The sequence below is a fragment of the Bombina bombina genome, chromosome 4, assembly GCF_027579735.1.
Source record: "Bombina bombina isolate aBomBom1 chromosome 4, aBomBom1.pri, whole genome shotgun sequence".
NCBI classification, from domain to species: Eukaryota; Metazoa; Chordata; class Amphibia; order Anura; family Bombinatoridae; genus Bombina; species Bombina bombina.
In genome coordinates this window covers 231,508,483-231,523,123 of record NC_069502.1, presented here as the reverse complement: position 1 = coordinate 231,523,123, position 14,641 = coordinate 231,508,483, and the positions used below count along the sequence as shown (strand labels likewise).

The 14,641-nt window shown below is 39.7% G+C and overlaps 1 protein-coding gene across 1 annotated transcript in view; it reads left to right on the top strand.

Annotated features, from left to right (window-relative positions):
• Positions 1-14,641, top strand: part of RASA2 (RAS p21 protein activator 2) — a gene marked incomplete in the record, with an annotated part of 722,923 nt that overhangs the window by 99,568 nt on the left and 608,714 nt on the right. The window contains 2 exon segments of the mRNA XM_053709823.1: positions 1,683-1,786; positions 7,742-7,836. Of these exon segments, the coding sequence (XP_053565798.1) occupies positions 1,683-1,786; positions 7,742-7,836 (199 nt within the window).

The window sequence follows — 14,641 nt, the reverse complement described above, 5'->3', positions numbered from 1 at the left end:
CTTACCTAAGGTAGTCACTAACAGGAACATCAATCAAGAGATTGTTGTTCCATCCTTGTGCCCAAATCCTTCTTCAAAGAAGGAACGTCTTCTACACAATCTGGATGTAGTTCGTGCCCTCAAGTTCTACTTGCAGGCAACTAAAGATTTTCGCCAAACTTCTTCCCTGTTTGTCGTTTATTCTGGACAGAGGAGAGGTCAAAAAGCTTCTGCTACCTCTCTCTCTTTTTGGCTTCGTAGCATAATACGTTTAGCCTATGAGACTGCTGGACAGCAGCCTCCTGAAAGAATTACAGCTCACTCCACTAGAGCTGTGGCTTCCACTTGGGCCTTTAAGAATGAGGCCTCTGTTGAACAGATTTGCAAGGCTGCAACTTGGTCTTCGCTTCATACTTTTTCCAAATTTTACAAATTTGACACTTTTGCTTCTTCGGAGGCTATTTTTGGGAGAAAGGTTCTTCAGGCAGTGGTTCCTTCTGTATAATGAGCCTGCCTATCCCTCCCGTCATCCGTGTACTTTTGCTTTGGTATTGGTATCCCAGAAGTAATGATGACCCGTGGACTGATCACACATAACAGAAGAAAACATAATTTATGCTTACCTGATAAATTCCTTTCTTCTGTTGTGTGATCAGTCCACGGCCCGCCCTGTTTTAAGGCAGGTAAATATCTTTTAAATTATACTCCAGTCACCACTTCACCCTTGGTTACTCCTTTCTCGTTGATTCTTGGTCGAATGACTGGGACTGACGTAGAGGGGAGGAGCTATATGCAGCTCTGCTGGGTGAATCCTCTTGCATTTCCTGTTGGGGAGGAGTTATATCCCAGAAGTAATGATGACCCGTGGACTGATCACACAACAGAAGAAAGGAATTTATCAGGTAAGCATAAATTATGTTTTATGTAAGAACTTACCTGATAAATTCATTTCTTTCATATTGGCAAGAGTCCATGAGGCCCACCCTTTTTGTGGTGGTTATGATTTTTTTGTATAAAGCACAATTATTCCAAATTCCTTGTTGATGCTTTCGCTCCTTTATCACCCCACTTCTTGGCTATTCGTTAAACTGAATTGTGGGTGTGGTGAGGGGTGTATTTATAGGCATTTTGAGGTTTGGGAAACTTTGCCCCCCCTGGTAGGATTGTATATCCCATACGTCACTAGCTCATGGACTCTTGCCAATTTGAAAGAAATGAATTTATCAGGTAAGTTCTTACATAAATTATGTTTTTTTTCCATTCATGATTTAGATAAAAAAAAATTAAACAACTTTCTAATTTACTTCTATTATCATATTTTTTTCGTTTTCTTGTTATCCTTATTTGAAAAGCAGAAATGTAAGCTCAAGAGTGTGCATGTGTCTGCAGCACTAAATAGCAGCAGTTTTGCAACAATGTTATACATTAGCAGTAGCACTAGATGGCAGTACTATTTCCTGTCCTGTAGTGATTCAGGCATGTGCACACTACCTATCTAGGTATCTCTTTAACAAAGAATAACATGAGAATGAAACATTTTTGATAATAGAAGTAAATTGGAAACTTTTTAAAAACTGTATTCTCTTTCTGAATAATGAGAGCATTTTTTGTGGTTTAATGTCCCTTTAAGTTGTTTGAAAATAATATCTTCTTCCAGTTATGTTTTTAACCTGTGTTTTGTTGTTTTATTTTCTCTTTTCCAGCCCATTTTACGGTGAAGATTTTTTCTTTGAGATCCCAAGGACGTTTCACAATTTATCCTTTTATATTTATGATAAGAGTGTTTTACAGAGAGATCTGCGGATAGGTAAGCAGACACTTACATTGCTTTTGTGTGGTGTGATGCTGTCAGTCTTATGACATTTATATTTAACCCCTTAACGACTGAGGACGTGCAGGGTACGTCCTCAGAAAAAAGGCAGTTAATGCCTGAGAACGTACCCTGCACGTCCTCAGTGTGGAAAGCAGCTGGAAGCGATCCTGCTCGCTTCCAGCTGCTTTCCGGTTATTGCAGTGATGCCTCGATATGGAGGCATCCTGCAATAACCTTTTTAAGTCATCCGGTGCAGAGAGAGCCACTCTGTGGCCCTCTCTGCACCGGAGATCGGTTGCTCCCTGTTTTGGTGGGTGGGAGCCGGACCGGGAGGCGGGTGGCGGCCATCGATGGCCCTGTGGATGTGAAGGGGGGCGGGATCGTGGGCGGGGGTGGCTGGGGGCGCGCACGGGCGCGCACGGGAGGGTGGGGGCGGGCGCGTGCACGGGGAGGGAGCGGGTGGGAACCGCTACACTGCAGAAAATGTGGAAATAAAAAATATAAAAAAATTGAAAATTAAAACAATCAGCAAGGTGTTGGGGGTTTGTTTGTGGGGGGTGGGGGGGGGAAGCTACACTACAGAAAAAAACAAACAAACAAAAAAAAAAGCACTTTTTATTGTAAACTGGGTACTGGCAGACAGCTGCCAGTACCCAAGATGGCCCCCAATAAGGCAGAGGGGAGGGTTAGAGAGCGGTTTTGGGGGGGATCAGGGAGGTTGGGGGCTAAGGGGGGGATCCTACACAGTAGCATATGTAAATATGCTAAAAAAAAATTTCATTTTTTTTTTAAAAACCCTTTTATTTTAGTACTGGCAGACTTTCTGCCAGTACTTAAGATGGCGGGGACAATTGTGGGGTGGGGGAGGGAAGGGAGCTGTTTGGGAGGGATCAGGGGGTGGGATGTGTCAGATGGGAGGCTGATCTCTACACTAAAGCTAAAATTAACCCTGCAAGCTCACTACAAACTCCCTAATTAACCCTTTCACTGCTAGCCATAATACACGTGTGAGGCGCAACAGGATTTAGTGGCCTTCTAATTACCAGAAAGCAACGCCAAAGTCATATATGTCTGCTATTATTGAACAAAGGGGATCCCAGACAAGCATTTACAACCATTTGTGCCATAATTGCACAAGCTGTTTGTAAATGATTTCAGTGAGAAACCTAAAATTGTGAAAAATTTTACGTTTTTTTTAATTTGATCGCATTTGGCGGTGAAATGGTGGCATGAAATATACCAAAATGTGCCTAGATCAATACTTGGGGTTGTCTACTACACTACACTAAAGCTAAAATTAACCCTACAAGCTCCCTAAAAGCTCCCTAATTAACCCCTTAACTGCTGGGCATGATACACTTGTGGTGCGCAGTGGCATTTAGCGGCCTTCTAATTACCAAAAAGCAACGCCAAAGCCATATATGTGTGCTATTTCTGAACAAAGGGGATCCCAGAGAAGAATTTACAACCATTTATGCCATAATTGCACAAGTTGTTTGTAAATAATTTCAGTGAGAAATCGAAAGTTTGTGAAAAAATTTGTGAAAAAGTGAACAATTTTTTGTATTTGATCGCATTTGGCGGTGAAATGGTGGTATGAAATATACCAAAATTGGCCTAGATCAATACTTTGGGATGTCTACTAAAAAAAATATATACATGTCAAGGGATATTCAGGGATTCCTGAAAGATATCAGTGTTCTAATGTAACTAGCGCTAATTTTGGAAAAAAATGGTTTGGAAATAGCAAAGTGCTACTTGTATTTATGGCCCTATAACTTGCAAAAAAAGCAAAGAACATGTAAACATTGGGTATTTCTAAACTCAGGACAAAATTTAGAAACTATTTAGCATGGGTGTTTTTTGGTGGTTTTAGATATGTAACAGATTTTGGGGGTCAAAGTTAGAAAAAGTGTGTGTTTTTCCATTTTTCCTCATATTTTATCATTTTTTTTATAGTAAATTATAAGATATGATGAAAATAATGGTATCTTTAGAAAGTCCATTTAATGGCGAGAAAAACGGTATATAATATGTGTGGGTACAGTAAATGAGTAAGAAGAAAATTACAGCTAAACACAAACACCGCAAAAATGTAAAAATAGCCTTGGTCCCAAACGGACAGAAAATGGAAAAGTGCTCTGGTCACTAAGGGGTTAAAACAAATGGAACTGCAAAGTTCTGAAATGTTAAGAACATCTGATCTTTATGATTTAGATAAAGTCTATGAAGATAAATTAATACATTTCAAATATGGTGCATTTTATGAATTCAGACTTACATTTCATATAAGGCCCAGCTGAGAGGACAGAAACCATTCCACCAACTACACCAACAATATGGACCCCACAAACAAAAAAACCAACCTTTTTCTCTTGTATTTGAGAATTGTATCCTCAGCATTTGTATTTCAGCATTTGCTCAATGATGATTTGATGGCAATGATTTGATATGTTGCATAGTCTTCATGGTAAATAGTTGGTTTAACTATATTAACACCTTGTCATAAACATGTTATTTATCATTGTAAAAGTAATTAGTCCAATTTCTTTTGTATAATGATGATAGTCCATAGGGCTCCATAACATGTGGTATCTACTTCCCGCCACTAGGAGTAGGCCAAGAACCCACCCAAGAGCTTAAATTCCCATCCATCCTCAGTTCTGTTCTTGGCTTCACAGGAGATTGTTGTGAATAGAGGTGTTTAAGCTACTTGCTTATGTATTTATATTTGGGAGCTCAGACCAACCCTTTTATCCCTGGGACATATCATTCACAGAGAAGACAGAAGAGAGAATTCACAGCAGCTGAATGATACAAGGACATATGACTACTCTGTTAAGTGCACAGTGTGTGTGTATGTATGTGTATATGTGTGTGTGTGTGTGTGTGTGTGTGTATATATATATATATCTGTTGAGAGTAAGGTAAGGTAACTGAACGACTCTGTCTATAACAGGAACTGAAGAGAAGTTTTGTCGGCGCCTCTCCCAACACAAACCTGAGTTTAAAAATAATATAAAAATCAAATGCGCCCTTAAAATAAACTAAATAAACTTGGTGTTAATAAACAAATGGTGTGATATACACTGCTCAAAAAAATAAAGGGAACACTTAAACAACACAATGTATCTCCAAGTCAATCACACTTCTGTGAAATCAAACTGTCCACTTAGGAAGCAACACTGAGTGACAATCAATTTCACATGCTGTTGTGCAAATGGGATAGACAACAGGTGGAAATTATAGGCAATTAGCAAGACACTCCCAATAAAGGAGTGGTTCTGCAGGTGGTGACCACAGACCACTTCTCAGTTCCTATGCTTTCTGGATGATGTTATGGTCACTTTTGAATGCTGGTGGTGCTTGCACTCTAGTGGTAGCATGAGACGGAGTCTACAACCCACACAAGTGGCTCAGGTAGTGCAGCTCATCCAGGATGGCACATCAGTGCGAGCTGTGGCAAGAAGGATTGCTGTGTCTGTCAGCGTAGTGTCCAGAGCATGGAGGCGCTACCAGGAGACAGGCCAGTACATCAGGAGACGTGGAGGAGGCCGTAGGAGGGCAACAACCCAGCAGCAGGACCGCTACCTCCGCCTTTGTGCAAGGAGGAACAGGAGGAGCACTGCCAGAGCCCTGCAAAATGACCTCCAGCAGGCCACAAATGTGCATGTGTCTGCTCAAACGGTCAGAAACAGACTCCATGAGGGTGGTATGAGGACCCAACGTCAACAGGTGGGGGTTGTGCTTACAGTCCAACACCGTGCAGGACGTTTGACATTTGCCAGAGAACACCAAGATTGGCAAATTCGCCACTGGCGCCCTGTGCTCTTCACAGATGAAAGCAGGGGCACACTGAGCACATTTGACAGACGTGACAGTCTGGAGACGCCATGGAGAACGTTCTGCTGCCTGCAACATCCTCCAGCATGGCCAGTTTGGCAGTGGGTCAGTAATGGTGTGGGGTGGCATTTCTTTGAGGGGCCGAACAGCCCTCCATGTGCTCGCCAGAGGTAGCCTGACTGCCATTAGGTATCAAGATGAGATCCTCAGACCCCTTGTGAGACCATATGCTGGTGCGGTTGGCCCTGGGTTCCTCCTAATGCAAGACAATGCTAGACCTCATGTGGTTGGAGTGTGTCAGCAGTTCCTGCAAGACGAAGGCATTGATGCTATGGACTGGCCCTCCCGTTCCCCAGACCTGAATCCAATTGAGCACATCTGGGACATCATGTCTCGCTCCATCCACCAACTTCACTTTGCACCACAGACTGTCCAGGAGTTGGTGGATGCTTTAGTCCAGGTCTGGGAGGAGATCCCTCAAGAGACCATCCGCCACCTCATCAGGAGCATGCACAGGCGTTGTAGGGAGGTCATACAGGCACGTGGAGGCCACACACACTACTGAGCCTCATTTTGACTTGTTTTAAGGACATTACATCAAAGTTGGATCTGCCTGTAGTGTGTGTTTCCACTTTAATTTTGAGTGTGACTCCAAATCCAGACCTCCATGGGTTGAAAATTTTGATTTCCATTTTTTAATTTTTGTGTGATTTTGTTGTCAGCACATTCAACTATGTAAAGAACAAAGTATTTAATTAGAATATTTTATTCATTCAGATCTAGGATGTGTTATTTTAGTGTTCCCTTTATTTTTTTGAGCAGTGTATATACTAAAACTCTGGAATTGTATAACGTAGTGGTACCAACTCAATCCAGGATATAGTGTTACATATACAATGTTAATATGAAACAAAAATAATGATAGAACCGTCTCAATGAGAAAGATATAAAAGTCCACACTAAAAGAGATCTGTGAAAGTACTCCAGGCAGCAAAACTCATTCCAGATCGATAATGGCCAGTCGCAAGTTCTGTTAAAAAGAAGAGAAGAGGCGCCAAATAGTGTGTACCGTTGTGCTACAAGAGGCCAAAACCCCATATACAAATCTTACTTACAAGATTTTCTGCACTTGAGAAGTGCCACATGAGCCTTCTGAACAATTAGCAGCCGTCCAGCTAGCTGTGTTAGCAAATATATCCTCCAGTTGCGGGCTGTAGGTGAAACAGAAAGACACAGAAGCGCCCCAATAGGGTATATCAGTGAGATAAAAAACTTGGGCGCAAAATATAAAATATACTCACAAGATATAGAGCACTTGATAAGTGCCACAAAGACCTCCTGGACAATTTACAGCTGTCCAGATCACTGTGTCCTAAAGCAATCCTCTGCACTCTCAAATTCAGATGAACGTGGTGCCACCGAAAAAGTCACAGGAATTCACTCACCAAAGCGGCAGATGATTATGATAGATAAAAGCTAAAAAGCCATGTTACTATATATAAAAAAATGTTTATTAAAAATGTTTATTAAAAACAAATATCACTTTGCTGCGTGTTTTGTTTGTAAACACTTAAAATAAAGGTATGAACTTTTTTACACGATACTGTGTTATGTGCTTGTAAAGTGCCGGTCTAAAGTGGATTATACAAGTGGTCTGGGAATTGTACACACGAGATTCTATTTGTGTATGTATATGTATGTATATATATATATATATATATATATATATATATATATATATATATATATATATATATATATATATTCACACTGTACTGTGCTGTCATGCCATGCCTCCTACAAACTATACATGACATATTGACATTCATTCACAAACAATCATAATGATTGTCGGTGAATGAATGTCAATGTCATGGTTGTAAATGATGCCTGATGAGCCTGTCTCATACCTACCAATATTTCAAAATTTGAAAGAGGGACACCCCGCACTGTTGTCAGTCTGCCGCGGCACACCTGAGGATCTCTCACGGCACACTAGTGTGCCACGGCACACTGGTTGAAAGATACTGTACTAGAAGATAAGCCTTGTCATTATCCTAAAAATATATTAATAATCTATATCCTCTTGTTTTTATTTTTATAAAGGCAAAGTTTCCATTAAAAAAGATGATTTGTCCGAGTGTGGTGGAAAGGAGACTTGGTTACCACTGCAACCCATAGATTCAAACTCAGAAGTGCAGGTAAATTATTTTCATTCTATGCTGATACAGGTTTATATATATATATATATATATATATATATATATATATATATATATATATATATATATATATATATATATATATATATATATATATATATATATATATATATATATTGTTTTAGAGTTGTATCTCTGGTATATTTAAGAGTGTTAATAGTAGCCATTTCACTCATGTGTGATCTGTAACTTTATACAGTCTATTGCTGTCCAGATAAGTGTAGATTTGAAATCTAGTTTAAAGCAAATTACTTTATCCACATTTGTATTCTTTCAGGGACAAAAACTAAAAACCCCATTAAGTAATTTAAGCAAAATCAATAAAACCAATATTGTCTGGTTTTCCTGTAACTTATTTTACAAATTGTTGTGTTATTTCTTTTTTGCACACCATCCAAAGACTAGTTCATACTGAACCAGACACAAAGCTGTACTCAAGAAAACACAAATACCCTTTATTAACTTCAAATAGCAATCATATTTGGTTGCAGCACCAAACAACAAAAATGATATTGTGATAGATATACCTTCCTCACACAGGAGGAAAAAAGACCTGTATTTCTCTTGTAAGGTGTATCCAGTCCACGGATTCATCCTTTACTTGTGGGATATTCTCCTTCCCAACAGGAAGTGGCAAAGAGAGCACACAGCAGAGCTGTCCATATAGCTCCCACTCTAGCTCCACCCCCCAGTCATTCTCTTTGCCGGCTCTATGCAATCGGAAGGGTAAAGTGAATGTGGTGTTAGAAATGTAGTTTTAATTTCTACAAGCAAAAGTTTGTTATTTTAAATGGTACCGGCGTGTACTATTTACTCTCTAGCAGAAAGGAGATGAAGAGTTCTGCAGGGAGGAAGATGATTTTAGCATGTTGTAACTAAAATCCACTGCTGTTCCCACAAAGGACTGAGGAGTACAAGTAAACTTCAGTTGGGGGGGAACAGTTTGCAGGTTAGGCTGAAATAAGGTATGTAAAGTCATTTATTTCTAGACAAGACTGTGATAATGCTAGAAAAGACTGATAATATCCCCATGAGGGAAGGGTAAGCTGTATTCAGAGACTAAGTATGGAATTGCAAGCTTACATAACAGGGCTAGTTTATGCTGGTTGACACTACGTTTTCTATTGAAAAATATTGTTTTTTGAAACACTTTGAAGGTTCCTTTGGGTTTCTTTCAGGGGTTGTTACCCACATTGCTAGTATTATAACTCCTAGGAGTGTTTCTTTAGGCCTCACAGCACCGGAGTAAGGTGGGAGGGGCCTAATTTTGCACCTCAGATGCGCAGTTAGATGGACTAGATCTTCAGGCTGTGTTCACATGGAGGGTCCTGCTACAGTTTGAGGGCCTATAAGAAGCTTTTTAACCACAAATTTGGTTCCTAAGTGAAGGTAGGGCCACAGCAGAGCTGTGGCAAGGTGCTGAAGTTGTTTTTTAACCGGTTGTTGCCTTACTGTTGATCCGGTTTGGGCATTAAGGGGTTAATCGTTTTTATTGCTAGTGGTGCAATCTTACTAATGCTTTAGGTACAAACTGTAAACATTTTGAAAAGTTTGCTGCATTTTTCACTGTTTTGTAAAATTGTGTGCCTTTTTTTATCTCTTAAAGGCACAGTAACGTTTTTTTCAAAGTGTGTTTTTACTTGATTAAAGTGATTTCTAAGCCTGTTTGTCTTACTACTAGTCTGTTAAACATGTCTGACACCAAGGAAAATCCTTGTTTAATGTGTTTAGAACTATAGAGAAACAATTTAATCTGGCACTGTGAAAATAATATGGTAGGAAAAAGGGATGTAATATTCCCTGGTGCTAACCCTTGGTATAGATACTATGAGTAAGGATAAGGGGGAGACTGGACAAGAAGGGGTTAATTAGCACTCATTCCTGTAATTATTAGTAACTATGTTGAAGTATTCAACTATTGTGTGAGGATATAATTAAGTTAAAACTTATATTTTATTAAACCACTATTAAAAAAGAGTGTAGATTACACTCCCACCATTACAGGGTTACCCCACACTAACACTCCACACTATTACCAATGAAGATCACACTGCAATATACCCAGACAGTAGACACAGGTTCCACCACCCCCCTGTATTCCTGGCCAGTAACAGGATACGCTGGCTTCAGGTGACAGGGATGGCTTCTATTCTGTGTATACACGTCCCTTGCAGTGGATTACCTATTGCGTTGGTAAACTGAATTAGAAAACGTTAAAAACACTTATATTTTAATAAGCATGTGGTAAAGTTGGGCACAAACGCGTTTCGGCCGAGTAGCGGCCTTTCTCAATGTGCAATTGAATTTTGACAAGACGAGTGACTCGCTCACAGCACCCTATAAACCAATCCCCTATTAAATCCGTCCAATCATAGCGTGCGTTTGAAGCACGCCCATCTTTCAACGAATCGCGAGCGATTCAGAACAGCGTGCTATGTACTAGCTGATTGGTTACTAGTAACTGGATGCAAGCCCAATCAGGAATAGCTTAATGCTGTCTACGTGCGTTAGGAGGATGGCTATCAATAGTACTATGTGTGCGATCACTATAGTTAATCCGATTCTATGTGCACCCAAAATAATTCATAGAGCTTATAATATTCTGGATATAGGTATTACCATTGTGATGAGCAAGTATCATGTCCAAAATATATGTCATAATATCAAGATTATGAGCAAAAGCTCATTTGTGGAATTTTATTGTTGCGGTTTGCACTAACGGTGTATCAGTAAAAAAGCATATATTACTTGTTAGGGTGTAACGAAATTGTTATGTTCGGTCTTTGCTAAATCTTTCCAATACTCATTTTAATTGTGTCAGTGATAGAATTACCAATATATAGCCGTATACACTGTTGAGTATTACACTCTAAATGCTTCCTATTTGAATATATAGGTCCTTATATTAAGAATGTATGACGTGCAGTATGATATCAGGCATGAGAGTGCCTAGGTATAGATCGGTACACATTGGTAGATAGGAAGAAAAGCAACTTAAACAATATGGTTAGTATAGTAACCATTATATCATTATGTTTACAATTTCATACACTGATCCGTTGTGCACCTATATTATCCTATATGGAAATTATCCTGGGTGCACATTAGAATTCGGTTTACTGATGATTATCAATTAGAATCAATATTTTTGCAAAGATAAAGTAGAAATGTACAGTATAAATTTTTAAAGGAATGCCCAAAAATTATTATTCTCATTCATGCCATTGGGCATGACAGCATTTAAGTTAAAAATCCATCTCGCCTCTTTTTTCAAAAGGGCTTGTTCCATATCCCTGCCACGTATTCCTGGGCGTAATGTTTCCAGTCCCCAGAACTTAAAAGTAACATAATTTATGTAAGAACTTACCTGATAAATTCATTTCTTTCATATTAGCAAGAGTCCATGAGCTAGTGACGTATGGGATATACATTCCTACCAGGAGGGGCAAAGTTTCCCAAACCTCAAAATGCCTATAAATACACCCCTCACCACACCCACAAATCAGTTTAACGAATAGCCAAGAAGTGGGGTGATAAAAAAATGTGCGAAAGCATATAAAATAAGGAATTGGAATAGTTGTGCTTTATACAAAAAAATCATAACCACCAAAAAGGGTGGGCCTCATAGACTCTTGCTAATATGAAAGAAATGAATTTATCAGGTAAGTTCTTACATAAATTATGTTTTCTTTCATGTAATTAGCAAGAGTCCATGAGCTAGTGACGTATGGGATAATGACTACCCAAGATGTGGATCTTTCCACGCAAGAGTCACTAGAGAGGGAGGGATAAAATAAAGACAGCCAATTCCTGCTGAAAATAATCCACACCCAAAATAAAGTTTAATGAAAACATAAGCAGAAGATTCAAACTGAAACCGCTGCCTGAAGTACTTTTCTACCAAAAACTGCTTCAGAAGAAGAAAACACATCAAAATGGTAGAATTTAGTTAAAGTATGCAAAGAGGACCAAGTTGCTGCTTTGCAAATCTGATCAACCGAAGCCTCATTCCTAAACGCCCAGGAAGTTGAAACTGACCTAGTAGAATGAGCTGTAATCCTTTGAGGCGGAGTTTTACCCGACTCGACATAAGCATGGTGAATTAAGGATTTCAACCAAGATGCCAAAGAAATCGCAGAAGCTTTCTGACCTTTTCTAGAACCGGAAAAGATGACAAATAGACTAGAAGTCTTTCGGAAAGACTTGGTAGCCTCAACATAATATTTCAAAGCTCTAACAACATCCAAAGAATGCAATGATTTCTCCTTAGAATTCTTAGGATTAGGACATAATGAAGGAACCACAATTTCTCTACTAATGTTGTTGGAATTCACAACCTTAGGTAAAAATTCAAAAGAAGTTCGCAACACCGCCTTATCCTGATGAAAAATCAGAAAAGGAGACTCACAAAAAAGAGCAGATAATTCAGAGACTCTTCTGGCAGAAGAGATGACCAAAAGGAACAAAACTTTCCAAGAAAGTAATTTAATGTCCAATGAATGCATGGGTTCAAAAGGAGGAGCTTGAAGAGCCCTCAGAACCAAATTCAAACTCCAAGGAGGAGAAATAGACTTAATGACAGGTTTTATACGAACCAAAGCTTGTACAAAACAATGAATATCAGGAAGATTAGCAATCTTTCTGTGAAAAAGAACAGAAAGAGCAGAGATTTGTCCTTTCAAGGAACTTGCGGACAAACCTTTATCTAAACCATCCTGAAGAAACTGTAAAATTCTCGGAATTCTAAAAGAATGCCAGGAAAAATGATGAGAAAGACGCCAAGAAATATAAGTCTTCCAGACTCTATAATATATCTCTCTAGATACAGATTTACGAGTCTGTAACATAGTATTAATCACAGAGTCAGAGAAACCTCTTTGACCAAGAATCAAGCGTTCAATCTCCATACCTTTAAATTTAAGGATTTGAGATCCTGATGGAAGAAAGGACCTTGCGACAGAAGGTCTGGTCTTAACGGAAGAGTCCACGGCTGGCAAGAGGCCATCCGGACAAGATCCGCATACCAAAACCTGTGAGGCCATGCTGGAGCTACCAGCAGAACAAACGAGCATTCCTTCAGAATCTTGGAGATTACTCTTGGAAGAAGAACTAGAGGCGGAAAGATATAGGCAGGATGATACTTCCAAGGAAATGATAATGCATCCACTGCCTCTGCCTGAGGATCCCGGGATCTGGACAGATACCTGGGAAGTTTCTTGTTTAGATGAGAATCCATCAGATCTATTTCTGGGAGTTCCCACATTTGAACAATCTGAAGAAATACCTCTGGGTGAAGAGACCATTCGCCCGGATGCAACGTTTGGCGACTGAGATAATCCGCTTCCCAATTGTCTATACCTGGGATATGAACCACAGAGATTAGACAGGAGCTGGATTCCGCCCAAACCAGAATTCGAGATACTTCTTTCATAGCCAGAGGACTGTGAGTCCCTCCTTGATGATTGATGTATGCCACAGTTGTGACATTGTCTGTCTGAAAACAAATGAACGATTCTCTCTTCAGAAGAGGCCAAGACTGAAGAGCTCTGAAAATTGCACGGATTTCCAAAATATTGATCGGTAATCTCACCTCCTGAGATTCCCAAACCCCTTGTTCCGTCAGAGACCCCCACACAGCTCCCCAACCTGTAAGACTTGCATCTGTTGAGATTATAGTCCAGGTCGGAAGAACAAAAGAAGCCCCCTGAATTAAACGATGGTGATCTGTCCACCACATCAGAGAATGTCGGACAATCGGTTTTAAAGATATTAATTGAGATATCTTTGTGTAATCCCTGCACCATTGGTTCAGCATACAGAGCTGAAGAGGTCGCATGTGAAAACGAGCAAAGGGGATCGCGACCGATGCAGCAGTCATAAGACCTAGAATTTCCATGCATAAGACTACCGAAGGGAATGATTGTGACTGAAGGTTTCGACAAGCTGAAATCAATTTTAGACGTCTCTTGTCTGTCAAAGATAGAGTCATGGACACTGAATCTATCTGGAAACCTAAAAAGGTTACCCTTGTCTGAGGAATCAATGAACTTTTTAGTGAATTGATCCTCCAACCATGATCTTGAAGAAACAACACAAGTCGATTCGTATGAGATTCTGCTAAATGTGAAGACTGAGCAAGTACCAAGATATCGTCCAAATAAGGAAATACCACAATACCCTGTTCTCTGATTACAGACAGAAGGGCACCGAGAACCTTTGTAAAAAAAAATAAAAAAAAAATTCTTGGAGCTGTAGTTAGGCCAAACGGCAGAGCCACAAACTGGTAATGCTTGTCCAGGAAAGAGAATCTCAGGAACTGATAGTGAGCTGGATGAATCGGAATATGCAGATATGCATCCTGTAAATCTATTGTAGACATATAATGCCCCTGCTGAACAAAAGGCAAGATAGTCCTTACAGTTACCATTTTGAATGTTGGTATCCTTACATAACGATTCAATATTTTTAGATCCAGAACTGGTCTGAAGGAATTCTCCTTCTTGGGTACAATGAAGAGATTCGAATAAAACCCCAGCCCCTGTTCCAAAACTGGAACTGGCATAATTACTCCAGCCAACTCTAGATCTGAAACACATTTCAGAAATGCTTGAGCTTTCACTGGGTTTACTGGGACACGGGAAAGAAAAAATCTCTTTGCAGGAGGTCTTATCTTGAAACCAATTCTGTACCCTTCTGAAACAATGTTCTGAATCCAAAGATTGTGAACAGAATTGATCCAAATTTCTTTGAAAAAACGTAATCTGCCCCCTACCAGCTGAGCTGG